The 27,666-nt window shown below is 56.8% G+C and overlaps 1 protein-coding gene across 2 annotated transcripts; it reads right to left on the reverse strand.

The window, feature by feature from the left end:
- On the reverse strand, positions 1-26,126 carry ABCA3 (ATP binding cassette subfamily A member 3). Of its 2 annotated transcripts, none has more exons than XM_042864134.1 (31): positions 26,081-26,126; positions 21,684-21,776; positions 19,485-19,749; positions 17,542-17,669; positions 17,245-17,410; positions 15,942-16,201; positions 15,223-15,339; positions 14,556-14,676; positions 13,834-14,007; positions 12,965-13,146; positions 11,664-11,810; positions 10,934-11,063; positions 10,412-10,566; positions 9,938-10,093; positions 9,422-9,632; positions 8,953-9,103; positions 8,230-8,328; positions 7,427-7,619; positions 6,296-6,599; positions 5,735-6,008; positions 5,059-5,263; positions 4,736-4,955; positions 4,362-4,520; positions 3,945-4,117; positions 3,614-3,748; positions 3,300-3,494; positions 2,552-2,739; positions 2,284-2,454; positions 1,999-2,186; positions 1,843-1,916; positions 1-1,482 (listed from the first exon to the last, which is right to left on the reverse strand). In XM_042864134.1, the coding sequence occupies exons 2-31, from the start codon at positions 21,735-21,737 to the stop codon at positions 1,351-1,353; spliced, it is 5,127 nt and encodes a 1,708-aa protein (XP_042720068.1). In that variant the 5' UTR covers positions 21,738-21,776; positions 26,081-26,126; the 3' UTR covers positions 1-1,350. The 2 variants fall into 2 exon arrangements, with proteins under 2 accessions (XP_042720068.1, XP_042720069.1); XM_042864135.1 differs by lacking the exon at positions 26,081-26,126 and adding an exon at positions 23,110-23,367.
- Positions 26,127-27,666: the final 1,540 nt, after the last annotated feature.

A 27,666-nucleotide genomic window follows, 5' to 3' on the forward strand; every position in this document is an offset into this window, starting at 1 on the left:
TCCGGGGAAACTCTTAGTAACATGATGCACCATCATTATTTTTAAACAACATTAGGCAGAGGGGAAAAAAAAAAAAAAAGAACAGGAAAGGATGATTCAGTTACAGGAACAGAACAAAAACCCAACCCAAAGGACACCCCGACCCGACAATGCAATCACAGGGAGGGAATCAGCACCCCCTGCCATAAATATTAATTCATTTAGTATGTGCAATTGTGTGTAGGACTATAGTGCAAATAGCTCTGCATTGATCACGGAGCAGCTGGAGGCAACTGCCCGCAGGTGACACAGGGACCAGTTAGAGACAGATGAGAATCAACCGACACGTACAGAAAACAAACAAACAGAAAAGCAACGCAAACGCTGGGAGACGTTGAAAATAAATCCTGGGTGCTGCCTGTGGGCACTGCGCACAGCCAGGGCAGCGTGGGGTGGGGGGACAGGGAGCAATGTGGGCACAGGCTGTGCTGCAGTGCTGCAGAACACGCTGTAGGGCAGTGCTGTTGTTTAAACCTCTAACGGAAGCAGTGCCGAGGCAGCAGGCTGCACCTCCAACCATCGCTGCCCACACACGGAGCCCTGGGCTGTGATCCATCTGTGCCAGGCGCTGCTCCATGAGCACAGCCTCTCCCAGCACAGCGGGGCTGTGCCAGGCTCCCTCTGCCCCTGCTTTTGAGCAGTGGGGGCAAGAGGAGCTGCTGAGGTTCCCTTTTGTCACAGAGCCAGGCACGGTGGCACCGAGGGTTTTGGTGTCAAGGGAACAATCAGCATATGCTGCTTGTGCCAGCTTCCCTTCTTGCATCTCCATGCCATTAAGGCTGGGATGGGGGTTTTGCGTCCCCTCTCCCTGGCACAGTGCATCCCCATGAACCCAGCAACCATTCTGGATCTAAGCTATTGGACAGCATCCTGATAAACCACAAGCAAACCACCTCACAGAACACAACTCGACGTGTGCGTGGAGACCGCAGAGCCGCTTCCCAGTGTGCGTGATGAGGGGCAGGATGGGGGGGCACGGGGACCTGAGGCTCCGGCACAGCCTGCAGCACCCACCAGCACCCAGACACCCCTTCCCCTGCTTGGAGGGCTTTTCTTTTGGCCACAGATGCGGGTGGAAGTGGCAGACACACACACTCATTTACACGTGTGTGCGGGCAGCTGATGCACACGGAGCCCTGTGCTGCCCATAGCAGGAGGTTACGACTCCATCCTCTCCCCCCTCCCCAGTGAAAATTTTCTTACATTTATACATTATTTAAGACACACGCTGATATATAAATTACTGTCTCTATATATACTATGTATAGGCGGCGGGGCCAGTCCATGAAGGAGGACGTGAAGGGCTCTTGCTCATTTCCCTCTGTCCTCTGTGTAGTGTTGGAAGCGAGTGAAGCTCATGAAGACTTGCTCCAGGGATATCTGGCTAACCGAATAGTCTTCTAAGCGATACTTCTCTTTGGCTTTCTCCAAGGCCCCAAAGACCTGCAGGGAATGGCACAGCAGCATCAGTTACTGTCAGGTACCCCCAGCATAGGAGTCAAGCTTTCCCCATGGAGACCACGGGGCAGGGTGTCCAACTCCATTAAGAACCACATGTCCCCTGGGTTGGGGTCCAGCAGGGAACAGCAAGGCTCAGACACTGCAGGCTCAGGTGGCTCTGAGCCCACCCAGAACCAGCGCTGTGCTTCCCAGGAGGGAGATACGGGTTGGGAAGGATGCAACAAGCAAACACAGCCCTTCCATCACCACTGAGCCTTCGGGATGTGCTTGTGTAAAGTGGCCACTCCCCCTCCTCCCCTCCCTTCTCTTCCCATGTATCACACGTGCTCCAGCATCCCTTACCTGCGCCCAGCTGAGGTTCTTGTTGGTCAAGTGGTAGTGCACCATGCCCTGGTGCTCGTGCTTCAGGACACTGCCTGCAAGAGACCAGCAGAGAGAGGCTGTGAGCTGTGAAATGGGGGAGCTCACGTACACACCCTGCCTAGCAGCTCAGGGTACCTGGGAAAGTCTTCTCCACGAAGGCCTTGAAGGCCTGCAGCTCGCCCTCCTCATCAGTCCGCGTTTTGGCCAGCAAGGTGTAGCCACTGCCAAACTTGCTCTTCAGGTGCTGGGGGCTGCCCAGACACTTGAACTGCCCGTTCACCATGATGGCCAGCCGCGTGCACAGCGCCTCGCACTCCTCCATGCTGTGGGATGGGAGGGAATTGCTGAGCGGGGTGGGGGCAGCAGGACCCCCAGCTCCGCCTGACCAGCTGCGGGGCCGGGCACTGCTGGGACACTCACCTGTGGGAGGTGAAGATGATGGATTTGCCACACTCCCGTGTCCGAGTCACCGCGTCCCAGAGCAGACGCCGGGCCACGGGGTCCATACCAGTGGAGGGCTCATCCAGGAAGATGACGGGGGGGCCACCAATAAGGGCAATGCCAGCGCTCAGCTTCCGCTTGTTACCACCGCTGTGGGGGAGAGAGGGGAGCATTGAGCACAGGAAAGCCAGGCACGGCAGAATCCCCCAGCCAGGGGGAGCTTTCGCCCCCTGGAGCCTCCTCTCACCTGTAGGTCCTGACAAGCTTGTCGGCGTGGGGCTCCAGCAGCAGCCCCCTCAGCATGTTCTCCACGCAGCTGCCGATGTAACGCTCAGGGATGCCCCGCAGCCTGGCGTACATGCTGAGCGTCTCACGGCCCGTCATGTGCTCCAGCAGGGCATCAAACTGAGGGCAGTAGCCGATCCGCTGCTGCACCTGGGGGCACAAAGAAGCTGAGGGGTTGGCTCAGCTGCAGCTCTGCACTGGGAGAGGCCCTGGCACCCACGGAGCTTTGCTACAAGGCTCAATATCACAGGGTGCCTAGGGCTGGCAGAGATGCGTGCATCCAGGGATTGAATCAAAACTCTGATCTGTGCTCAGGGTGGGTCAGTTTGTGACTCATCTCTGGCCTTGCAATTGCCTGGGCAATTCTCAGCTGTCAGAGGTCTGGAAATCTCACTTGCCACCATCTAACTGCACTAGATCACATTTTCCACATAGCCATTTAGAGAGCTAAACAGTTTTAACAAAGCCTTTGCCACCCTCAGAAGGTTTGTGAGGTTTCCCCTCATTTCATATCTGCTAGTCTCTTCTCCACAGGACTGCTTTCAAGTGACCAGATTAACAGGGAAAGCTGGACCAGATCAGACCACCACATCCCTGGTGCACCACACTGCCCCTGGCACCCACAGCCGTGCCCTCCCCAGGGGCACTCACAAGGGGCTGAGCCCAGGCAGACGTAGGACACAATGTGCTGCCCCTGCAGCCCTCAGTACCTTCTTGATGTTGGCCAGAATGCTGTGGCCATCCACGAAGGCATCCCCCGACGTGATGCTCTCATCACCCGTCAGCATCTTGAATGTGGTGGTTTTGCCTGCTCCATTGAAGCCAAGAAGACCAAAGCATTCCCCTTTGCTGACTGCCAAAGAGATCCTGTCCACTGCCAGCAGGGATTCCCGGCTGTCATAGACCTGGGGATGGCAAGGTGTGAGCACGCTGGTCACATCACATGCAAGGCATCTGAGGGCACAGCAAGGCCAGCAGGCCATGCTCACAGCACGGTGCTCCAGAAGGGCCACGTGCTCCTCACCTTAGTGAGCTCCTTGATGACCAGAGGGCTGCTCAGTGATGACAGCAGCTCTGGTGGTGACTCCAAAACCTTTTTCCTCTCATCTGCCACATCCCGGTCCTCAGGCAACACAGACACACTGTTCAGCAGTGCCACCTGAACACAGGGCAGAAAACTACTGTCACCTTGCTGCTGTGGGATCAGCAGCTTTGTCCAGACAGGCACTCCCAGCTCACGCAGGAGCCATTTGCCCCATCAGCCCTCACTCAATAGGGACAGCACACCTCTCTGCCCTCCCGCATGCTCCACAGGACCTGCACCACGTTGCTGCCTCCCACAAGCTTCAGCTCACCCATTTCCGCCGCCTGCAGATGCCACAGACCAAAGTTTTCAGTCTCCAGAGAAGGTTTGTCTCAATGAGGAAGAGGAGGAAGAGGAAGGAGAAACCCTGGACGGTCAAGGAGGTCAGGTATCGCCCGATCCCAGGCGACTCCCAGGAAAAGTAGTTCACCTGATAGCTGATATCTGGGTTGGAACAAAGTCAAATCAATCTCTACTCCAGGGAGAAAAGTTTCAGAGAAAGCTGGGAGTTCTGCCAGCCTCAGCTCCACCCCAGCCCACACTGGGATCCCTGCCCACAGCTCTTTCCAGCACTTCTCCCTGGAGGATTCAGCTCCTGACCCCAAGAAGATGCTCCCACAGGGAGCCCAGTGTGGCTGCAGATGAGGAGGAGGGAAGGGCAGCAGGGGCAGGCGATGGGGGGACTCACTGAATGCCTTGCATATGAAGATGGCTTCAACAGAAGAGGTGCAGAACTGAATGAACTCATAGTTCTGGTAGAAGTCACTGATGCACTGACCCAAGCAGTAATTGGGTAAGGTGAGAAAGATTTTATCCAGAGTTCTGGAGAGGTCCACCAAGCCTAACTCTGAAAGAGGATCAACAGATTGGATTTAGTGAAAGACCCTGATATATCTCAGAAAGAGAACCAACACATTTTGTCATGTTTAATTGGTGAGAAGGGGCTGTTTAGGTTTTTCTGGTGCATGGGACAGCCCCAGGATCTAAGTGTGACAGAGTCCTCTAAGGGGCTGTGTCTTCTTTGTGGTGACAGGGTGCAGGGCTGGGCAGGGACTGACCCACCTGGGATGCTCATGATGGTGACAGCAAGGAAGGTGGCTGTGCCCGAGAGGATGTTGAAGATGGTGAGACGGGTGTAGGCTGTGGCTGCCACTGAGAAGAAGAAGCTGAGGAGGTACATAAGGGGGATGATGGCCCAGCCATAAAGGAGGAAGATCAACATCACATCGACGAGGTGGCTGTCTTGGGTGAAGGCTTGCACATCAAACGCTTGGAATATCACCTGGGGTGCAGCAACGTGAGGAGAGAGCACATTTGTCTCGAGAGCAAATGATGCCACACCAGCTCCTGTGACAGGAGGGATGAGGCTGTCAGAGGTGACTTACCAGCATCAGAGCACACGGAATGAGGAAGTTGATGATGTCCCAGAGCAGGGCTGACAGCCAGAAGTTGACCACGTAGACGCCACTGACAAACTGGACGTGCTTGGCCTTGATGGCCCGCTCACTGACCAGCAGGAGAGCAAAGGTGCTGGCAAGCGAGGCCATGCCGTACAGCAAGTTGATGGCGATGGCAAACCCGGTCTGACCTCTGCAGGGGAGCAGCAGCAGCAGTTAGAACAGCAACAGCATGACAGACCGACGCTGAGGCTACATGAGGGACAACACAGCTGCACTGCCCCAGCACAACACTGCCAGGTCCCACGCATCATCCCTCTGGAAGACATGACGCCCAGGCCCTGGCTCCATGGGCTGCACAGCCACACAGCTCCTCTGCCGTCCAGCAGCTGAGCTCTGCAGGGAAAGGGTCCCCAGCCACAGGCTGCGAGCTTCTAAAGGGGAACCCCCAACCACTGAGTTGTGTGTGTTGAGCTACAGGCTGCCAGGCTTAAGGCAGGTCAGTCAGCCACACAGCTTTGCTACCCTGCCTCCAGAGCGCAATCACAGCCAGGCTGAGGTCTGAGAAACTCTTGTCTGAGTCTTCTGCCAGCACAATCAAGCCAACGTGTGCCAAACGCATGCTGTGAGCCCTAGCAGGAACGCAAGCACCAGGCAGACTTACTCCATGAGCTGGTCCTTGGCCTTCTCGGTGATGTTGCGGGGCTGAGGGTAGTTGGTGACTGTGATGGAAGCGTTGGGGCCCATCAGCACCCTGAAGACAGCGTTGTCAGCCAACATGAGGGCGGTGGCTGGAGAGTGGTAGGCCTGGTTGTTGAACAGTGCAGTGACCACCGTGTGGTTGTCAACTCCTTCAAAGGAGGCAGCGGCGATGTAGTGTTCATTGAAGGCCCCCCCCTCCTCGGATGCTCTTGAGATGAGGTACTCCTCCAGGCCACCTGCAGAACACCGCTGCTGTTACAAGGGGACTCCAGGCAAAAGGAAGGCGATTGAGGCCAACTGGAGAAAACCCCAGCAGCACTGACCCTTGTTACCCACCCTGCCCTAATGGTGGCCACAAACACAGTGCTACAGAGAACACAGGTCTGCCCAGGGGAGGAGGGGCAGGAGCCAGCTGCAGTACGCCCCTGTGCAGGACGTGATACCATAGGATATGCCAAACGGGATCCAGCCCTGGCAGGAAAAGCCCCCACTAAGCATCACCCAGTGCTCTGCAAAGCCTCACCTGGCACCTCCAGTGGTGACTGGTGCTGGGCATCCAGCAGCTCCACGAACTGCTCTGCCAGCTTCTGCGGCAGCCCTGAGGTGGTGGGGACGGAGAAAGGCACGATGGTCTGCCCATAGGGCTCCAGGGTCAGCCTCAGCATGGAGGAGTCCCTGGGCCCAGGGAAGGTCTTGGCCACGATGAGGGCGAAGGCAGTGAAGATGAGAGGCACGAGGAACTGCGCTGCCACCATCTTCCAGTTGCGCCAGCTGTACATGGCTCGCTTCATGAACATGGCGTAGAACTGCTGGCAGCACAGGTAGAACTGGGAAGGGAGAAGCCAGGTCAGAGCCTGTCCTGCCACCACGGGCAGCCATCATCCTGCATGGAGGGTGCGAGTCCAAAGCCCCCTCCCTGTCCCTTCCTCTTCCATCAGTCCACAGCTTGCCCCACCACCTGCTTGCAGCAAAGCAATGAGCAGGATAGTTGCTTGATTCAGCGCAGCAAGTCAGCTGCCCAAAATCCATAGCTTCCCAATGGGAAGCAGGCACTTTGGGGGCTAAGGTGCTAAATACCAGCTTCGGACAGGACCTTGACCTCTGCTCGAAGCTCAGCACTGGAGGTTCACAAATGGGGTTGGTGCAGCACAGCAACATGTCAAAGCGGCCAGGCTGAGACACCCGGCCCATGCAAGCAAGCACCTTCTTTGCTTTTTAAACCACAAACATCTTTCTGTCTTTCTGGTTGCAGATATGCCCTTGAGAAGGACAAGGCAACTTATCACAGGCGTGAGGCAGCAGGCCGTGAAGGGCCCAGCGAGGGAAGGAAGATTGTTTTTCTCATCTCCCCGCTGGAAATGCCAAGGGATTTAGCAATAGCAGGTGATAAATGAGCAGGAATCATCTGGATATCTTCAAAACAAGGCATCTCTACAGTGAAGAATTAACATAAAAAGGATAGCAGAGACCTACCCCAGCAACCAACCCCAAGCAACTCTTGAAACAATATGCACTGAAGTTTCAGAGTTCACTTCTACATTCACAACTTCCAAATTACACAGGGTCAGACTGGCCACAGGCAGGCTCTGTACAGTAAAACCAGTGCAGAGGTCCCAGAGGTGCCATTCCTGTGGCACTGACACCCTGCACTCACCCCAGTGTTGAGCTTGATGCTGGAGCAGTCTTCTGTAATGAGTGCCCCGCTGTCATCTGTCATGTCTGTCATCCCACTCAGGCTGCTGGAGTCATCCATGGCCCAGTCGTTGGAGCGCCGCTCGTGCTGGTACTGCAGAGCAGGCAGCTGGATGGCCTGGATGTCCATGCTGGAGTCCACCAGCTTCCCAACCCTGTGCCAGGATGGAGAACAGGTGGTGAGGCACCAACCCAGAGAGGATCAAGCTGGAGACCTCAAGAGACAAAACCCACACGTGCACACACAGCTCAAGTGCAGTTTGTGCCAGGTTAAGTTTTCAAACTTCCTTCTCTTCCCCAGGCAGCTGTTTTTCTCCCAGTCTGGGCATTAAGACACAGAACTCAGTAAAGGGCTTATGGGAGGAGAGTGCTGCCTGCATGAAGTTTCTTCCACAGTTGCAATTGTGGTTTGGCTTTTGTCCTTTTAATGTAATCAAAACTCATGTTCATTTTTGCAGGGAAAAGGTGGAAGAGGAGCTTAGTGGGACTTCACGCTCAGATTTGGACTTCATGTTTCCAGTCACAGACCCCAGCCCAGCCCACACACTGCCCTGATCCCAGGCCCATACCCCTCATGAAAGCTCTCACAGAAAATGATTAAAGCACACGAGTTGTGCTGCCAGCCCTGAAGGCACCCTGAGCACCTGCTTCCAAGGACTGACCCTGAGATGGAGGACCAGCTCCTCCCCACGTGCACACTGCTCCTCCCACCAGCTGGACCACAGCCCAGGTCCCTGCTGCCATCCAGGCCTGCCAGCTCCCCACCTCAGGAAGACTTCCTCCATGGTGGTGACTGAGGCCCCATAGCTGGCAATGCCCAGCTCCTCCCGCTTCAGCTCCAGCTCTGTGAATAGGGCCTCAAACCTGCAAGGATAAATGAGGTGTCAGGTTTTGCTGCTCGCCCTTTCTGCTGGCATAAGGCCAGCTCCACCAGGCAGAGCTCCCCAGAGCTGGGTGGAGACACCATCCACAATGAGGTCTTAATGGACAGCAGATAAAGCTGCACAACGTGGCATCCCGTATCCTCAGGCCCCAGATTTCAGCCTAGTCAGAGGAGATAAGAGATCTTACGATGCTCTGGGTGCTGCTTCTGCAGCATTGAGCCCCCTCCTCCCCCCAGGAGCAGATTTCAGGCTCCATTTTCTGCTGCTGCTTTTGCACAGGTAGCCTCGGCCATCCTTGTTACACCACGCTATCCAGAGACTCAATGCTCCCAGCCTCCCACACCTCATCCCATGCAGTCACTGCATGGCAGGCATGCTGGCGAGACAGCAACACAGCAGCAGACTCAAGAGAGGACCGTGGTGAGAGGAGGAACCAAAGCCACTTTCCCTGGACCAGCACTGCAGCTGCACCCTTGCATGTCCCCCTGCACCTTCCAAGACGTGGAGAGCAGCTCCATTCCCAGCTAGCCCATGATTACAGCAGCCAGGCCTCAGTGTGCACGGGGGGATCCATGCACAGAGGGAGGGCAGATGATGCTGTTACCTGTGAGTGCTCTCTTTGGGCAGGATGAAGGACAGCTCTGCCCCAGCATTGCTCTCCATGGTGGCATTGGGCACGTACTGACAGATGAGGCGGGAGATCTCCCCCAGGTTACAGTACGGCTCCTTCACCATCACCATGTGGTATCCAGCCCCTGGGAAGAGAGGGGAAAGGAGGGTAAGTCACAGCACAGCCCGGGCCAGCCATGGCTCTGAGGTGCTGGAGCACAGAGGGGCTGCTGAGCACCACAGGGCCTTGCTGGTTTTGCATGGGCTGCAGGGAACGCAAAGGCCAGTGAGAAGGGCTGAAAGCAAGTACAAAGCAAAGCCTTTTGCAGCACCAGCCAGCTCTGAGCAACTAGCTATGCAGCCGTGAGGAGTGAGTGTGGGTTCCAGCCTCCAAACAGGCATAACAGCATGAAGGGGAGGGCAGGAACAAACACTCCAGCACAACTTGCCTGCTCCTTCCTTACCATATTTACGTTTGAGGAAGAGGGAGGAGCCGCAGCACTGCAGCTCGCCCTTGGCCATGATAGCTATGCGGTCCCCCAGCAGGTCAGCCTCATCCATGAAGTGTGTGGTCAGCAGGATGGTGCGGTTGCTCCTCTGCTGCTGGAGGAGGTCCCAGGTGGCCCTGCGAGAAGCTGGATCCATCCCTGACGTTGGCTCATCCAGCATCACCACCTGCACATCGGAGATGAGCGCTGGTCAAGAGAGGCACAGCAGTGCCAGAGATCTGCTCTGGATCCAGAAGCCCCGAGCTCCCAGTGTGCATGCAGTGGTCTTGTCTGGAGGAGTATCCAAGCAGCACAGCTGCTCCAGAGCTTTGGGGAACAGGGCTCAGCGCTGTCCCCTTTCATGGCAGTGCTCTTGCCTCCTCCTTGCTGCCACTTCACTGGCCCACAACAGGTAAGGGACAACCTCAGAGACAAGAGCCCCTGCTGGCCCCAAGAGAAGGATTCTCAGTGAATCCCACAACAGCTGCTTGCCTTGGAGTCCCCGATGAGGGCGATGCCAATGGACAGCTTGCGCTTCATGCCACCAGAGAGCGCCTTGGTCAGCGAGTGCCGCTTGTCCTCCAGGTTGAGGATCCGCAGGATGTGGTTGATCTCCTCGGGACACTTGGAGGCTGGGTATCCCTTCAGCTGCCATACGAGGGGAAGGAGGTTAAGCAGAGTTGCAGTGGCAAACATCCCCAGCAAAGATCCTTCCCACCTCATCAGCCACTGGCTGCTGAACCCGACCACAGCCCCCACTCCACGCACCCTCCCGCATGCAGGCAGAAAGGCAAGGCAGTACAGAGACGGCCTCTGCCCACCCTCTGGGCATCACCCCCAGCCTGCATGATGACAGACCTGTGAGCAGTGCGTGCTGCCACCCAGTGAGCCCCATGCTGCCTACCCACCCACCCCAGCGCCAGCTTTGCATGCTCTGCCAGGCAGTGCCCCCAGCACTGCACTCACCCCTGCGTAGAAGTAGAGGTGCTCCTCCACTGTCATGTTGTCGAAGAGCACGTCGTGCTGCGGACACAGCCCCAGGCTCCGGCGGATCAGGACCATGTCCTGTGAGATCTCATAGCCGTTGATGTACGCCTGCCCACTTGTTGGGGAGTACAGACCTGGGAGGAGCGACCCATGAGCTTGTGTTGCTCTGCCAGACAGGCTGCAGCAGTCAGCCAGGACACAGAGGTGTCAGACTGCCTGTGACCTGCACAGCCTCCGTCCTGGTGTCACCCTGGGGCTGATCGCTCAGCTCCCTCCATCTCTCCAGGCAGCAACACATCTCCCAACCATCCCCATCATAACTGCACCATCTCATCTGACAGCTCAGTGAATCCAGGGTGCAGCAGGGAAGAACAAAACCCCTGCCCAGTTGAAGAGATGAAGCACAGCTCTGCTCCCCCAGAAATGCCACAAGCCCTGCCTGCAGGGCCCCAGCAGCTGCCCCTGCCACATGCCAGCCCCATGGCAGCTCACAGCTCCTACCTGTGAGCATGGACAGAGTGGTGGTCTTCCCAGCACCGTTGTGTCCCAGCAGGACAGTGATCTGCCCTTCATACATGTTAACTGTCAAGTCCTTCACTGCCTCTTTTGTCTTGTTTCCCACTTTGAAGACCTGTGGAGATCACATTAACAAGTTGATGCTGTACTCACAGTGAGTGCTGTCAGATCTGCTCCCTCTGCACCTCCAGGCAGTGCAAGGCCATGATAATCACTGTGGTCGGCATTAGACAGCAGTGTCCAGCAGGCTCAGTGCAGACATCACTCACTTGTGGGTACCAAACTTCAGTCCACAGCTAAAAGATGCTAGCTCTGGGAAAGGTCCCTCCCCACACTACAGGGCCTGAGGAGCAGAGGGCAGCAAACATGGGTAAGCTCCCTGCAGGTGGCAGTGTTCAGAAAACCAACGACACCATGCAGTGGGCAGTACTGTTGTGTGGGTGAGCATACACCATTCTAGGACTGCTCTTCCTGGACCACCGTGCTCCAGTACTGCAGGGTGAGGCTGCAGTTTGCCCACAGCCTTGCACAGTGAGGATCAAGGCATGCTGCAAGCCCAGGGTGCTGCGAGGCTGCTTGAAAAACTGTAGCAGGAAAAGACCTGAGTTGTGCTCCTTGCAGAAGCTATGTGGCCAAGAGCTGCTCTAATGCAGAAATAGCACTGGGGGGCACAGGACCAACAGCTGCCCTAGTGCTTGTGCTGTGAAGGTAATACCTTGGAAAGGTGCTTGATTTTGATCCCTGACATGAGGTCAGCAGGTTCCTCCTCGATATATTGGCTCTTCAGGGCTTTCTCAGGGTCCTCCTCCTCCTCCTTCTCTTTTCCAATGACAGTCCTGGGTTGCCCACACCAGTAGGAGGACTGACAGGAGAAGACAGAAAAAGCCTCAGGCACGGGCCCACACCAACCCATTCCCCACTGCTCGGCCACGCAGGTGCCCCACTGCAAGGCTGCTCTTCCTGGCCCATCAGATGCTGGGCAGTGCAGGCAGAGTAACCAGAGGGCAGAGCTGCACCTCCTGCCATCCCCTGGCTGCCTCTCCCTGTGACTTTTCCCTGTCTTCATTTCCACAGGAAAGGCCAATGTGGCAGCAAGAAATAAAATTGCTCAGGGAGAAGCATCTCGCCCAGAAGAGCCTGAAGAGCAAATGCAACAAATAACCACTCCAAAAAAACCCTTGCATCCTGTAACAGAAATGGGCTAAAGTCCAGTGCTGCAGTTTCACCCTTCTGGACCTGGCTTTCTAAGAACGAGGGCAACACAGCGACGTGCCCAGCACAGGGCAGCACTGAGCTGCAGCATGGTATGACAGCCTTCCAGCCCATGGGGGCTTTTGGCAGACAGCTGCATTCCTGCTTCACCAAGAGCTCTGCACAAGTCTAGCTACAGAAAGGGAGTTGAAACCATGGTGCAATAAGGAATTGAGAGAGAAGGAGGAAAAGCCTCCCAATGCTTACAGTCAGAAGCGTTGCTGTCACTGCGGCTCAGGGGATTCTGTCACACAACAGTGACAGGCTGAGGATGACACCAGACCTGGTGATGGCACCTGGCTGGCAGTGACAGCAGCACAGCTGATGGGTGACAACCTGCAGCCATATCCCCCCCTGTGGCTGCTGGTGATGGCTCGGGGCAGACCCAGCCAAACCTCACTGCTCAGGGCAATCCCAAGTGACCACCTGCTGACTCCCACCCCAGGCTTCTCTCCAGTGCAGGGTGAAGAAGCTAATGCTTTTCTCTCATGTTGGGGGCATGGAGACAATGTTAGTAACACCATGCGTGCCAAGAAGTGTCGGGACAAAGACTTAAAGCCAAGAAGACCTGCAAGATGTACGTCACATCAAAAAAGCTGACTAGATCATTCTTCTAATGAGGACACATAGCAAGCACCTCGAATTCTGGAAGCTGATAGTGCCATTGTTTCACTTTAGTCTGACCTGCTGCATTGGCAAAAAGCAGGGAACATCATCAATCCGTGCCATAAGCCTTGCTGGGAGGGGTGTGTAAGCAGTGCTCACCGTCAGGAAGAAATACCAGGGCTGAGGCACGCCGTACTCTCCTGGGAAGACAGCCTCCACATACCAGGCCACCAGGCCATAGAGCACTGAATCCAGGAGCAGCATCCCCAGGACTTGTGCCAAGGTGAAGTTGTCATCCACGCTGACAGGTTTCATGAGGTCCCTCCACTGGATGCCAGTCCCTGCAGGGACACAGGACACTGCTCACCTCTGCTGAGGGAGCTCATTCATCCCCAAGAGGAAGGAGCAGAGCAGAGTGCATTCCCAGGCTTGTAAGATAGCACTGCCTGCTCTAACTCACTGCTCCACAATGAAAGGCACACACGTGGCCCCACAGTATCCATTTCATACATGTAGAGAAGAAAAGAGGAGCAGAAGCATACTAAAATCTCAAGGTTCCCACTCCATTCCTTACACATCTTTCATCACACCCCCTGCAATTGCCCTGGGAGAAACCATCTCATCTGCAGTCGCTGCCCCTCCACCCCTGCAGGCTCCTTTCAGTGACACTGCTCTGCAAAAACACTGCCTTTGTTGGAGCAAACAGCAAATTCTTGTTGACATACAAATTAGAGAACAACAACAACAAAACGAAAAATCAACATGAACATTGGAAAGGAGGAAATGCAATTAATTAGCATCCTTTAGAAGAAAATTAGCTTTGCCATCAAAGTGTCTGGCAATAGCTCAGGCTTCATTTCATGACTGTCAGACACATGGGTTCAGAGGGGCAGAGCCCTGGTGCTGCTCAGAGCTGCAAAGCACCCAGCAATCACCTCTCCTGCTCTTGCTCCGTCTCTGCCGAACTTCCTTCTGCCCCCCACACTGCCCATCCAGACCCACCCTGGCAGTGAGGCTCCTGTGCTCACCTTTTCCTTCAAACATGCCTATGAGCTGTGCTCCCATGGCCATGGCCACGTTGGAGATGAGGCAGGATGCCAGCTTCTGGCTGTGGGACATCAGGTCGTAGCGAGGCGAGATGAAGAAGTAGGGGATGTAGGAGAAGAAGTACAGGAAGCCTCCAGCAGCAGCTGCGACATTTGCTGTGAGCACAGAGAAGAGCAGAAGTGGAAACATCAACCACACATTGGTGCTGTTGAGCATTTCTCACCAGCCTGCCACCCTTGGAGATCCAAGCTTTTGGAGGAGCTGTGGTTACAGGCGGATGATGACTCGCCCCAGCCCCACAGCAAGGCTGAAGTACCAACCCCACAGTCAGCATTGGAGGAGGCTCTCAGCCCAGCCCAACCCAGCACACCTTGGGGTCACAGCAGGTGAATGAGGCCCCAACACATGAGCTGACATGGATTGAGAAGTGACAGTACACACATCTCCTGCCAAAGCATTGTGTGGAAAACGCAGCCAAAAAAAAAAAACAACAAAAAGAAGGGCCCCCAGCTCTGCAGTCAAAGCAAGTTATTCCACACGCAGCAATCTCAAGCAGCTCTGGAGCTGGCCCTGCTTTGGATGCACCACTGACCTCCCAGTATCCCCCAACACCCAAATCAATCCACAGTTTTATAGCACAGCTCCTGGGGATGGCATGGTTGGCAGACCCAGCCCTGCAAGGAGGCAAGCGGGGAGGACTCACCTCTGGAGAAGAAGGTGCTCACCATGAAGTTGAAGGAGATGGTGGAGATGGAGAAGATGGCGAGGAAGGTGAACACCAGTGTGGGGTCACTGCTAGTGAGCACAGCTCCTTGTTCACTCACCTACAGAGAAAAAGCAGTTACCTCTGCAGCTGGCAAAGCTGGCCATGGCTGCAGGCACACAGGGGCATCCCATGCCTAATGGTCTCTGTGGTTAAAGACAGATGTAGAGGCAGGTAGGAACACCCAGGCCCTCTTAGAACAGTCCAGAGGGCTGTCCCCGTGCAGGGTCTATGAGGACACTGTGCTCTGCACCCAGAGAGCCACCTCGTGCTTCTTGTGCCACGGGTGCACAGCGAGGGCAGCCTGCATCCCCCGAGCATGTAGTGCTCAGCAGTGGGACAGGTCTGCTCATCCTGGGGGAGGAACTGCTGGCAAAGGCAGCTTTGGGTGCAAGGTTGTCAATTCACACCCTTGAAGCTGAGAGAGACTCAAATGGGCTCTCAGGTACCCTCTGCAGTGCTCAGGCTCTGTCCACACAACAGCTCCAGGCTCTGAGGCACACGTATGAGGCCTGAGTCACTGGTACAGACCAACCTGTGACAGAGGAGCCCTGCCGCCCTCGTGCCCCACCAGCACAGAGCTTCTGGCCTGAGGAAACACACTCACCTTGACACAGAAGAGCACGGTGACAAAGAACACAGACACCAGCAGGAAGAGGAAGAACATGAGGAACCAGGCGCTCCAGTGCAACCAGTTGCTGAGGCCCATCATGTGCATGTATTCCTGCAGGGAGGTCACACTGTCACCCATGGCTGCACTCGCATGACCCAGGCAGGGGGATGCGGGCACAGCAAGGGGAGGTGGAGACTCTCATTGGAGTGGTACTCAGGAGCTCAGCTGAACCCGAAGCACAGCAGGAGGGGCTGGCAGCAGAAGGGGCAGGACAGCCTGACCCAGCTGCAATGAGCACTGTATCAACTGAGCTCCCTGCTGCCCACATACAGACATACACACAAACATGTACATAGCACAAAAACATGAGTTTCTAGATTTAAAAGGCCAAAGCCCTGTTTCCCACATGCTGAACTCCTGCACCGGCCAGAGCTGCTCCTTGCCAAGCTGCCCTTCAGCCTGCAGTCTGGCCAACTGCTCCTGGCAGCAGGATTAGCAACATTCCTCCAGGGCTTTGCTAACCCGCTGCTGCCAGCGTGCCTGCCCACCTCCATGTGCTGGCTGCAAAGCTGCAAAGCCAACGGGGATTCTGTCATTGCCTGGCTCATTTAAGGGGTGAGCAGCTCAGCGTGCAAAGTACCTGCAGCAACAGCAGTGAGAGCTACTGGCCCCTGGCCCACCGCGCCACAGGAGGTGTGCAGCCCCAACATTACCTTCAGCTTCTTCTCCTTCTCGTGCACGACGGCACGGACGATGTTGAGCGAGGTGTAGGTGAAGCTGAGCATGAGCAGCAGTGGGAGCTGGTTCTGGATGGCGAGGACGAAGAGGTCGTTGACATAGGACGGGTAGGGGAAGCGCTGCACCACCACGGTGACGTTCTCCAGCAGGCTGGGGGCAGAGCTGTTGGTGTGATACTGCATGATGGCCCGATCCACGGCATGCTGCACCGCCAGGAAGCCCTCCCGGATGTAACCTGCAAGGCAACAAGATGGGGAATACCAACAGGCACTGTTCCTGGGAAGCAGAGAACAGCACAGCCCCCTTGGAAGAGAGGCAGCTGGTATGGGAGGGACTTCTGGGGAAGAGGAGCAGGAAACGTTACAAGAGCTTGTAAGAAAAGCAAAACCAGCACAGCTATCGTGGCACCACCATTCCAGAGCAACTGAAATCTTCATTTAAAGGCAGGGGGCAGAAAACCTCAACATAAACTGCAACCTTTCTGCACGCATGCTTTTGTTTTACTAAGGACAGAGATTCTTGGTCATCATCAGTCACCAACACTGCCACTGAGCTCAGCTCACACATGGTCCTTTTTTGGGATGTATTTTGGTGAGGGGGGAACACAGCCCATTGCTGACACATTTGGCTTAAACATTTTGTGCATTAAAAAACAAAAAAATCTTTCACTGCTTTTTAACTGCTCTGCTTTTATTTGGGATTTCTGCCACTTAAAATGAAGCTCAGATTCTGTTTAGAAAGCCTCAGATGAGCGTTTTAAGAGGTGGTTGCTTAAAATGAACTGGACAGATAAGGAAAAGATGAGAATACGTAATCACTAACAATGTTTTTAACTAATTTGCTAAACAAATATTGTAATGAGGGAATTGACCTTAGCTTCTGGTCACCCCACCCTGCAAAATATTTGAACTAGGAGATATGGTCCTATCGTTCTCAAGTCTATTCACACTGATGAGTGAGTCTGCCTGCTCTCTCAATCCTTTTCTTGATGTCACTGTGGAGCCAGAAGGAAAACTGGGAGAAATAGCCCCTTTGCAGCCACAGAGGAAGCTCCCAGGATTAAGAGCAGGGCTCTCCTGGAACCAGTGCCAGTTCCTGCAAGGCCCTGCTGCCTCCTGCTCAGTCTGAGGTTTGGCTTTCGTTAAAAAACTGTGCCCAAACCACAGAGCTGAAGTCTTTAAATAGCATGAGAACTCCTAGACGGTTTGGGCTTTTACCATTCAAAAAGCATTCAAACAGAGAGAAGAGCAGCATCCCAATGCCTCCCGACAGCCCTACCCGGCGTTCCGCCATCCGCAAACTTGGCCTCGCGGGGCCCAGGCAGCTGGAAGAGTGGGAAGAGGTAGCTGGTGTGCCAGTCCCGGTCCAGGTTGGGGTTCAGCCCCGTCTGCTCACTCCGTGGGGCGTTCCTGGGGCTGTACTTGAAGCGCAGCTCATAGTCCACCTGCCAGGAGAGCAGTGACGGCCGCGTCAGGCTGACCACAAAGGCACAAACCTGGGTTACGCTCCCGGAGCGGCTGCTGTTGAGCTGCTGGGAGGGCTGCACACAGAGCGCCCCGGCCCTGAGCTGCTCACCTGGAGGGGCAGCGGGTCTGCGCTGCTGCTGAAGTGGTGTTTGAAGATGACGGCAGCCAGCACGCTGCCCGAGCGGTTGTCCCGTCGGACGTAATCCTCAAACTCTCGCTCCGAGGCGAAGCCCTGGGCTGTGGGGCAGGAAAGTTGTGAGCAGGGTGTGCGTGGGCACAGAGCAAAGCGGTGCTGAGCTCCCAGCTGCAATGCTGGGCAGGAGAGATGCACCCCAGGCAGAGCTGGAATGTCCCAAATGTGGGAGGTGTGGAATCCGTGCGGGACGCAGCCCTGCCATCCCCAGGGACAGAACCAGAGTCCTTAGAGCTGGAAGGGACCTTTAAAGACCATCTAGTTCAACTCCACGCAATGCACAGGGACACCACAGCTGGATCAGGATGCCCAGGTCTTGATCCAGCCTGGTCTTGAAGGTATCCAGGGACTGGGCATCAACCACATCATGGGGCAATCTGCTCCCGTCCACCACCACCCTCACTGCAAAAGACCTTTTCCTTACATCCAACTTAAATCTCCCCTCTTTAAGCTTGAAACCATATCCTCTTATTCTATCACCACACACCCTGATTAAGAGTCTGTCCCCTTCTTTCCTGTAGCTCCCCTTTAGATACTGACAGGGGGCTCTCAGCCCTCACAGCCTTCTCTTCTCCATCTGCACATCCCCAGCTCTCAGCCTGTCCCATAGGAGAGGTGTTCCGTCCCTTGCATCATTTCTGTGGCTTTTTTCTGGATGCACTCCAACAGCTCCGTGTCTCTCCTGTACTGAGCACTCCCCATCTGGATGCAGTGCTCCAGGTGAGGTCTCACAGCACAGAGCAGAGGGGCAGATCCCCTCCCTCGCCCTGCTGGCCACAATGCTCTGGATGCAGCCCAGGATACGGTTGGCTGCCCAGGCTGTGAGGGCACATTGCTGGCTCGTGTTCAGCTGCCACCCACCAGGACCCCCAGGCCTTTCTCAGCAGGGCTGTGCTCAATCCTTTCACCCCCCAGCTTGTATTGGTAACAAGGGCTGCCTCAATCCAAGTGCAGACATTGCAATTGGATAAGTTGAACCTCACGAGGTTCACCTGAGCTCACTGCTCAGCCTGTCTGGGTCTCTCTGGATGGCACCCCATCCCTCAGGTGTGTTGACCAGATCCCACAGCCTGCTGTTGGATTTCCTTTCACATTATCTTCAGTTTGAAACATGAAGTGCTAAAATGTTCTGGGCAAGGAAATTTCCGAATGCTTCATTGTGAGGAAGTGACAGCCACTTTCAACTATTTTAAGGCCATAGTTTTCTAGATAGGAACTGTAACAAGATATGACAAAAATCAGAGCTGTAGTTTTCGTGAAACAAAAATAAAACCATTGCCTTGACATTTTGACAAAACTGATGCATCCTTGGAAAAGAGCATCTGCACCACCAGCAGACAGCGGTAGGACAGAGGGAAATGATTTTAAACTAAAAGAGGGAAGATTTAGGCGAGATGTGAGGAGGAAATCCTTCACTCAGAGGGCAGGGAGGCACTGGCAGTGCTGCCCAGAGCTGTGGGTGCTCATCCCTGGAGGTGCCCATGGTCGCAGATGGGCCTTGGGCAGCTGAGCTGGGGGGCACAGCCCATGGCAGGGCTGGGGGCCCTTCCAACCCAACTGTTCTGCAGTCTGATGTATCCACATAAAAATTCATTAGAGAATTTCCAGCCAACCCACCCATTCCCAGGATGGAAGACGGATTGATGAGGCATAAATGAATCCCGTTTGGATGCCCTTTGTCCAAACCTCATTTTGCTTTACCCAGATTCTCCCTGTAAGACCAGGCCGCTGGGCACAGCTCTGTTTTGGGCACCTCAGCTCAGCTGGCAAGTTCAGCCCTCAGAGCGCTGCCGCCGCCCCGGCACTCAGACCCCAAAAGCATCAGCACCCCCTGAGCATCTCTGCACAGCTCTGCTCACCTCGGATGCTGATGGGCAAAGCTCTCTCCACAGCTCTGGCGACGCTCTGCACGGCGCTGCTGTTGGAGGGGACGTACGCCAGCTCCCAGGGGTTGCTGGAGTGTCGTCGGTAGAAGAAGCCTGGCAGGTCATCCACAGACAGGGACGGGTAGATGGTGGCGTTGGGGTGGCTGACGGAGTGCACGCGGTGCCTCAGCGCGATCAGGATGGCAGCAAACAGCAGCGGCAGGCAGATCTCTATGATGGTGACCAAAATCTGACGTTTCTGAGGGGAAGCCGGGAGGGAGGGGTGGAAATAAATGTCAGTGTTGGAAGAAGGGAAAGAGGATCCCCAAAATCACCCTGCGCCTCAGAACGCTTCTCGAATCTGAAGCTCAGTTTGGGGCAGCCAGTCCGCAGCAGCACCCTTCTAACCCAACTACTCTGTGATTCTATGGCTGTGCCCCATTCCTTGGCCCCCAGCCCCCACAGGAGCTGCCTCCCAGACACTGCAAGCTTTCCACTATCTGCTATATTGCTCAGCCTGTGTGTTAAATAGCGTTTTAAGTGGGCTTTTCCATGGCTGCTGGCAGACAGCAGTGCACCGCTATGGGAGCTCAGCCCCGTGGGGGATGGAGGTGGCTGCCATGCTGTGCCCCTCCATGGGCAGCAGATCCCATTTGGCTCAAACACTGGAGGGGAAATGGGACACTGGGTGGAGCTGCACCCCCTGTGCTTCCTCCTGCAGCACGAGCTGCCAGCACCCCAGCTAATACACCTCACCCAGCCTCAACCACTGCAGCTACAGCTCCTGAGGTTTCTCCACACGTGCCCAAGGCCAGAGAGCCTCAGTGGGAACCTGGTGCTGTGTGTGCTGGCAGAAGCAGCAAGTGCTCCAAGTGCTCCTGCTCAGACAGCAGCAAGGGGCACTGCAGCCTCTGTCTGCCACAGCTGGGACAAGAAGGGCACAAGCAGCACCAAAGAGGTTATCTTCCCAACGTGGCCACCTCCGCAGCTTGCTGTGTCTCCTCCCTGCCTCCACTCCAAAGCTGTGCTCCAAGGCTGCTCCTTCAGATCTGCCAACACCAACCCCTGACTGGTGCTGCACATTAGGTCAGAACCTCACAGGCTCTCTACAGAGTGGAGAAAGGTTTTGTTTTTCAGATGGGAGGAAAACAGTGAGCAAGCTGGGCATTCAGCTCCATCTGGTCATCACCTCCAGCTGGTCCCAAGGGGATCAGTGACCACTGGGCACCACGTCAGAGAGAGGGGCACAGCCCCAAGTAGGAGCACAGGGTCAAGCCCAGCACCGCAGCAGGGCTGGCAGGAAAAGGAGTGCTCCAAAGGCCATGCTCATAAAAGCGAGCATTGCAGATGTCTGATGGTTTTATAACGCAGCTCTTGCAAACCAGCTGCCTTCTGCTGATTTACAACCAAATTAACCCTCTAATAGCCCCTTGGACTGCCTCCAGAACAACTGCCTGACTCTGTGAACTCAGCAGCTAGCACACATTTACCAGCATAGCCTGGTGCTACTGCACAAGTCACTCAAACTGCAGTGCTTCAGAGGCACTGGGGACACTCATCCATAATCATACAGCTCTGAGCAAGGCGTGTCCTCATCCCTGGGCCCAGCACCCAGCTTCACAGCACAGCTGACAGCTGTGGAGCTCCATGCCTTCACCGGGAGCACATCTTCTGCCAAAGGCTGAGCATCCAGGAGTCCACAGCCCCTTCGTGGCACTGGGGGAGGCCAGCTCCTGGGCAGTGAGCCCTAAGCTCCCTAAGCCCCTTAAGCAACCAGCTGCCATGCACAAAGCTGGGATGGGAGTAGAGGCCAGGACAGTATGGTTTAAAGCAGCCCACGCATCCCTAAAAGCTGCTTCTGAGGACAGCACAAACTAATCGAGAAAAACCAACCAGGTCACAGTAGGTTTACAGCAATCACCACCTCCAGAGGATGTCAGAGGGTTTGTGAGACAGCTCAGAAAGCCACTGTCACATAGGAAGCCACGTGGGTTGTCCTGCCTGTGGGAAGTGAAGCTGCACCCAATAAAAGTGAGGGCAATGGTGACGTGTGGATGGGAGGAGATGGGGACAGAGCAGCAACGCCTGCTCGTCCCTCCCTGACATGCAAGCACAGGAACCAGGATGCTCTGCAACCCCTGCTGAGTGACATTTGGTGGTGCCCAGGTGCCTGAGCGCGCCGTGCCAGCCTACCTGCAGGATGTAGTTCTTCCAGAGAAGCAGCCCAAACTGCCTGAGAACAACCATCCTCCCATTGGATGGGGACCGCTGCCGCTCTGCAGGACTCTGTGGAGGGAAGAGAGCAGTGACCAGGGTGCTGCAGACCTGAGCTGCCTCCCCATCATGAGGCCCCACAGCCTGGCAAGCTGCTCAGCCCCAGGCTCACTGCTTGTGGAGGGTGGGGCAGAGGATGCTGAGCCCCACAGATCTCACCTGCACCCCTGCAGCAAGGCAGGAGCAACAACACGAAACCCCCAGTGATGGCATGAGCAAAGCAGCCACCTCAGTGCATCCAGGAACATCCCATACCCCCGCAGCCAGGAGGGCGGCTCTCCCCATTCTCAGCCTGATGTCGCAACAGCTGGCTCAGCCCCACAAGAATGGAAAATAACTCCACTGTTCCCTCTGAAAGGGTCATTAAGAGCCCTCAAGAGCCAGAGGCGTCATGGTTTCTGGTGCTGCCCAGTCCTGGTCCACAGGACCCTGAGCAGAGAGGGAGCTGCTGGTTGGAAGCACAATCTGTGAGCACTGAGATGTTGTGGCCACAGAGCCTGGACACACATGGGATGCTGCAGCCACCACGCAGACTGTGACACTGCAGTGAGCACAGCAGGAGACAGCAAGAACGCTTCTGCCCCATAGCCTTGCCCCAGCACTTCCACTCACTGCTGGGGATAGCAGGGAAGCTGCTGCGTAGCCCTGGGACCCACATCAGGCAGCTGCAGCCTCTGTAGGGGTCCTTTACCCAGCCACAGGCAGGGAGACGTGTTTGTTACAGAGAGGGAGCATAGAAACACAACACCTGCCCTGACGAAGGCCATGAAACCTCATGTAGCCCATTAATGTGGGGCTGGTTAAGATTTCAGGCTGCGCCTCTGCTTCCTGCATTGCGAAGTCTTCACAAGTGCTGGTTGTGCAATGCCAGCAGTGCTCTTCCCAAACAAACCCTCATGCCAGGTGAGAGGCAAGGGTGAGAAAAGGTCTGCACCCTGCAGTGCTGCACCCCAGCCCTTCCCTTCCCTGGAGGAACCTGCAGCCCTCAGCCAGCCCTGAGCACTGAGGGGCTTCCCAAGGAAGTGCTCCTGCCCAGCTGTGCTGACCTCGTGCTGCAGGACAGAGGAGGAAGCACAGCCCTGCTCACGAACTTGGACTGTGCAACACACCAATCGTCTGCTGCACAGCCCTCAACCCACAGGTCTTTGTGGCAGGCAGCTGAATTCCCTTCAACTCATCACACGCAGCAACTGGGACAAAGAAACGCGAACCACAAAGCTGAGGGCAAGAAACTCTCAAGTCAAATACTGACAGTGTGCAGCTGTGGGCTGAGAGCAGCAAATCCCCTTCCCACAGCAGCACCCCGCAGCCGTGCTGCACACACACACGCACACACATCACCTACCAGACACAGGAGATGCTCAGCAGCACGTTTCCAGCTCTGTCAGCATGGTGTCAGCTCCCCAGACCCCACCTGCCCATGCTCGGATCTCGCAGCGCTGCTCGAGCAGAGGCAGCCAGGCAGCCAGCTTGCTTTCAGCAGATGCTGCACAAAAGCACGGCTTGCAAACACAAGGCCAGCGCTGCCACACGGCCTGCAGGTGCCAGGCAGATGGAACAAACCCTCCGCCGTGCCGCGGCTGAGGCAGCCCTGCCCACGGGAGGAGGGAGAGGTCCCTTCCAGCCCCGCAGCCCCACCACCAGTCAGCTGAGCAGCAGCGGCCAGCGGGAGAGAGGGAGGGAGGAGAGGCGGCTGCAGGCCTGGCCCTACGATGGGGAGGAGGAGCAGGGCAGCGCTGGGGCGCAGGTCCTCACCTCCCATCGCCGGGCGATGCGCTCGGCTCCAGCCGTGCCAAAGCACGAGCTGTTCTGTGAGACCCACGGAGGTCTGGCTGCAGCCAGCGAGGGATGCCTGCGTGTCATGGAATCATATCATAGAATGGCCTGGGTTGAAAAGGAGCACAGTGCTCATCCAGTTCCAACCCCCTGCTGTGTGCAGGTCGCCAACCAGCAGCCCAGGCTGCCCAGAGCCACACCCAGCCTGGCCTTGAATGCCTGCAGGGATGGGGCATCCACAGCCTCCTTGGGCAGCCTGTGCCAGTGCCTCACCACCCTCTGGCTGAAAAACCTCCTCCCTCCTCACATCCAACCTAAACCTCCCCTGTCTCACTTTAAAACCATTCCCCTTGTCCTATCACCATCCATGTCACAACGTGCCATCAGCACAGCTCCAGCAGCTGGCTGCTGGGTGGGATCCGCGCAGCTCTGCAGGTAACACAGTGAGCACTCATGTGCCCAGCCCGCCCTCCACATCCAGTCCATGAAGCATCCTCCTGCCCTGCCACACTCTTTACCATCCCCAATTCAAAGCCCAAATGCAAACTCTGAGCAAAACCCACCAGCCTTACGAGATGCAGAAGATCCCCACAGCAGCGAGCAGCAGCTGTGCTCGTGTGTCCTGTGCTGTGCAGTAAGCAAGAAAAAGCAGAAGAGGTCTGCTGCAGCAGCACAAAAGGCACCTCAGGTACCACCTCTTCCCAGCAGCAATAGGGAAGGAACAGTGAGGGGACTTTTCATCCTACATCATCTCATCTCCACAGGCCTCTGGTCCACACATACCCTGGGAGAAGATCCCTCTGCCACAGGAAAGCATGGGACTCCCCCAGCCCTCTCCAGACCTTGACCCACGCAGCCAAGTATGTGGCTGCACCCCAAGCACAGCCAAGGAGCAGAAACCTCCATCCTGCACTTATCTGAAGGGCATTGGGAGCCAACTTGGGGGAACTGAGACCCTCCGTGCTCTGTTTCTGGGGCACAGCAGTGTGATGAAGGGCTGCAGCCCCCGACCTGCATCCCTCCTGGGGGTGTCACGGCTCCCAGGAAGCACCAGGCAGCTCTCAGTAACACCAACACTGTGCAATATCAGCAAACTTCATTATGGCCAACCATTTTTCCACCCTAACAAGTGCCCCAAGAAAACATCCTCTGAACCTCCCAATCAGCATAGAACAAAACCAAGAAGCTCAGTTACAGCAGCAGCTCCTCTGACAGACATGAGTGTGAATCCCAGGTTTGGAGCACCCACAGGAACGGATTTTTCAACCTAAGCATACATCAACCTGAAGGGAAAACCTTTCTTTAGAAGGCACTCCCTGGCCTAGAGCACAGTGCCCAAAGGATCACAGCACAGCTTTGGTTGGAAGGGATCCTGGAGATCATCTGCTTCCAACCCTGGGAAGGGGACACACAGCCAGTGTCTGTGAGAATCACAGAACGGCCTGGGCTGACAAGGCCCACAATGCTCATCCAGCTCCAACCCCCTGCTGTGTGCAGGTCACCAACCAGCAGCCCAGGCTGCCCAGAGCCACATCCAGCCTGGCCTCGAATGCCTGCAGGGATGGGGCATCCACAGCCTCCTTGGGCAACCTGTTCCAGTGCCTCACCACCCTCTGGATGAAAAACTTCCTCCTCATATCCAACCTAAACCTCCCCTGTCTCAGTTTAAAACTATTCCCCCTTGTCCTATCGACTGCCTCCACAGCAGGAAATAATCTCCGTCCTCTGCCAATAACCCCTTTCTGCACGTGGTGCTGATGGATGCTGAGCACACAGGTGCAGCTCGGCTCCCCGAGCTCCGTGCTCGCAGCAGGGCACGGCCAGCAGCACCGGGCAAAGCCCACGTGTGCCCGCAGCCGGCGGTGGTTTCAGAGCTCTCGCCGCATTTTTGCTCCTCCGACGCACCGTCACCATAGAAACTCAGCCTGGAAATGGCAGACGCGGCTTTTTTTAACCTTCCCCCGGCTCGGGGAGGGAGCATCCACGGAAGACGGGCGGCAGCGGCCGCGTCCCCAGCGAGGTCTGCCCGGAGCCGGAGGTGATGCAGGAAGGGAGAGGCTCAGCGGGGAGCACCGAGCGGCTCCCGGCACAGCAGCGCAGGGCCGCGGCAGCCTCAGCCCCGACCGCTGAAGGAGACGCGGCGAGCCACGCAGCGCTGAGCCAGCGGGCGGCCTGCAGCGCGGCCATGGAGCGCGGCGCACAGCCGGGAGCGCACCGCACCGCACCGCCGGGGCAGCGCAGCCGGAGCGGCCGGACGGCGGTGCGCGATGGGCGGCGCGGCAGCTTCGCACGGCCGAACCCCGCGCTCGGATCCCGCACCGCTCGGCCCCCCCGCCGGAGCCGACCGCACTCGGGCGATGCGGGACGCGGCTCCGGGAGCCGCCCGGTACCGAGCGCCGCCTCCCCGGAAGGCCGAGCTCCGCCCGAAGCCGGGCCGCGGAGCGCTGCGGGCTCGGACGCGGCGCGGAAGCGGCGGCGCGGGGTCCGCTCGGTCCGACCCGACCCGGCGCCCGTTCCCCGCATCCCGGCCCCGCACTCACCGGCCCCCGCCGAGCGGGCGGCTCCGGCCTCAGCGCCCCGCCGGCCCCGCCGCCATCCCGGGCACCGCCCCGCGCACGCGCGGCACCGCAGGGGGGGGGGAGCGGCTGCGCGTGCGCGTGCGGGCGGTGCGGGGCGGGCGTCGGGCCGAGCGCGGTGCCGGGCCGCCCTTGGCTGCTCGGTGGCACCGCGGACGCCCGTAGAGCGCGGCCGGCCCCGGTCTGTCGCCCTTCCCCGCTTAGCGGAGAAGCGATTCGTGCCGCTCGCCGTTCAGATCCGTCCCTGCGGCGGCTGCTCAGAGCTGAACGCCTTCGGGAATCGCCCCCGCTGCGGTGCTTTCAGATGGGGGTGGTTCTTGTGAGCGGCCCTGCCTGCCTGCAGGAAATAGAGGAAGAGACAAAACCGGGGCAGGGGTGAAGCTTTCTCACTAAGGGAGAAAGGAAAACCGCAATATCAGCTTTAAAAATAGCCGTGACTCCATCGCCACAACCAGCACCGGGGTCCCAGAGCAGAGCCACAGCTCTGGAGGGCTGTGGGGGGAGATGCTGGCACGGCCCTACAGCAAAGGGAGGAAGGCTGAGTGCTGGGAGCAGTCTGTGCTGCCGGCCCTGGCAGCAGGTGTGTGCAGAAAGCGATGCTGTGCCATAGGCATGAGTGGGGCATCACCCCATGCAGCAACACAGCAATGCTCCCGTCTGCCTAGCAAAGCTCTCTGCAGGGCTCGTGTGCAGGAGGAGCTCTGCCAGCTCTGTGCACACACACATGCGTTGGAGCACGTTGAACAGTGCGGGGTGAAGATGGAGGTGCCTTCTCTTGAGCACAGCATGCTTTGCTGGTTGAATTTCCCCATTGCTTGCGACCACGTTACAGCCACAGTGCTTGCAGCCTTCTACAAACATAATAGGAATGGGAGAGGCTCTCTGTGCCCCGGTGCTGGGCAGTGTGACCACAGTCCTGGGCAGTATCTGGGGCATCGGTGATTTTAAAAGCCATTCCTGAGTGCTGAGCCACCCTGCTGCATCCACACCCCAACTCCAGCTTGGGCTGATCCTTCCCAATTACAGCTTCCCCGTGACCTGCCCTATTGCCTCATTCAGCTCCTCGCTGCGCCTGGCTTTGAAGGAAGTGGAGCGATTAGATCAGAACATAAGGCTTGCCAAAGAAAGTATTTACAGGCTCCTCGTTGCTCCTGGAACAGAAGATGAGGGATGTCGCAATGAGACAGGGCGACACGCGGTGACTCACCTCACACCCTGAGATGTGCCAGGGCAGCGGGGCAGGAGCAGGAGACAGGAGATAACAGCAGTGACAGCCCTGTCCCCCTCACCCTGACGGGGAGCTGACAGTCCTCATTTGTGGGTGTCCCCTCTGGTGACACCACGCTCATCGCGGATGAGGACTGACCCCATGGAGCACACAGCCCTGCTCCTGTGGCTGCCCCTCTCCCCTCACATCGCTGCTTACCACCACATTCCTGTGCCTGCTTGTTCCCAAGCCGATGGCCTCGATGCAGCAGCACGTTTCATGCCAGCAGTGCCAGGCTGCACATCCTGAGCCCTGAGATGGGCCCTGGGCTGGTTGGCTGGGG

This window comes from Lagopus leucura, unplaced genomic scaffold (assembly GCF_019238085.1).
Source record: "Lagopus leucura isolate 7727_CA_CO unplaced genomic scaffold, USGS_WTPT01 Super-Scaffold_760, whole genome shotgun sequence".
In the NCBI taxonomy this organism is placed as follows: Eukaryota; Metazoa; Chordata; class Aves; order Galliformes; family Phasianidae; genus Lagopus; species Lagopus leucura.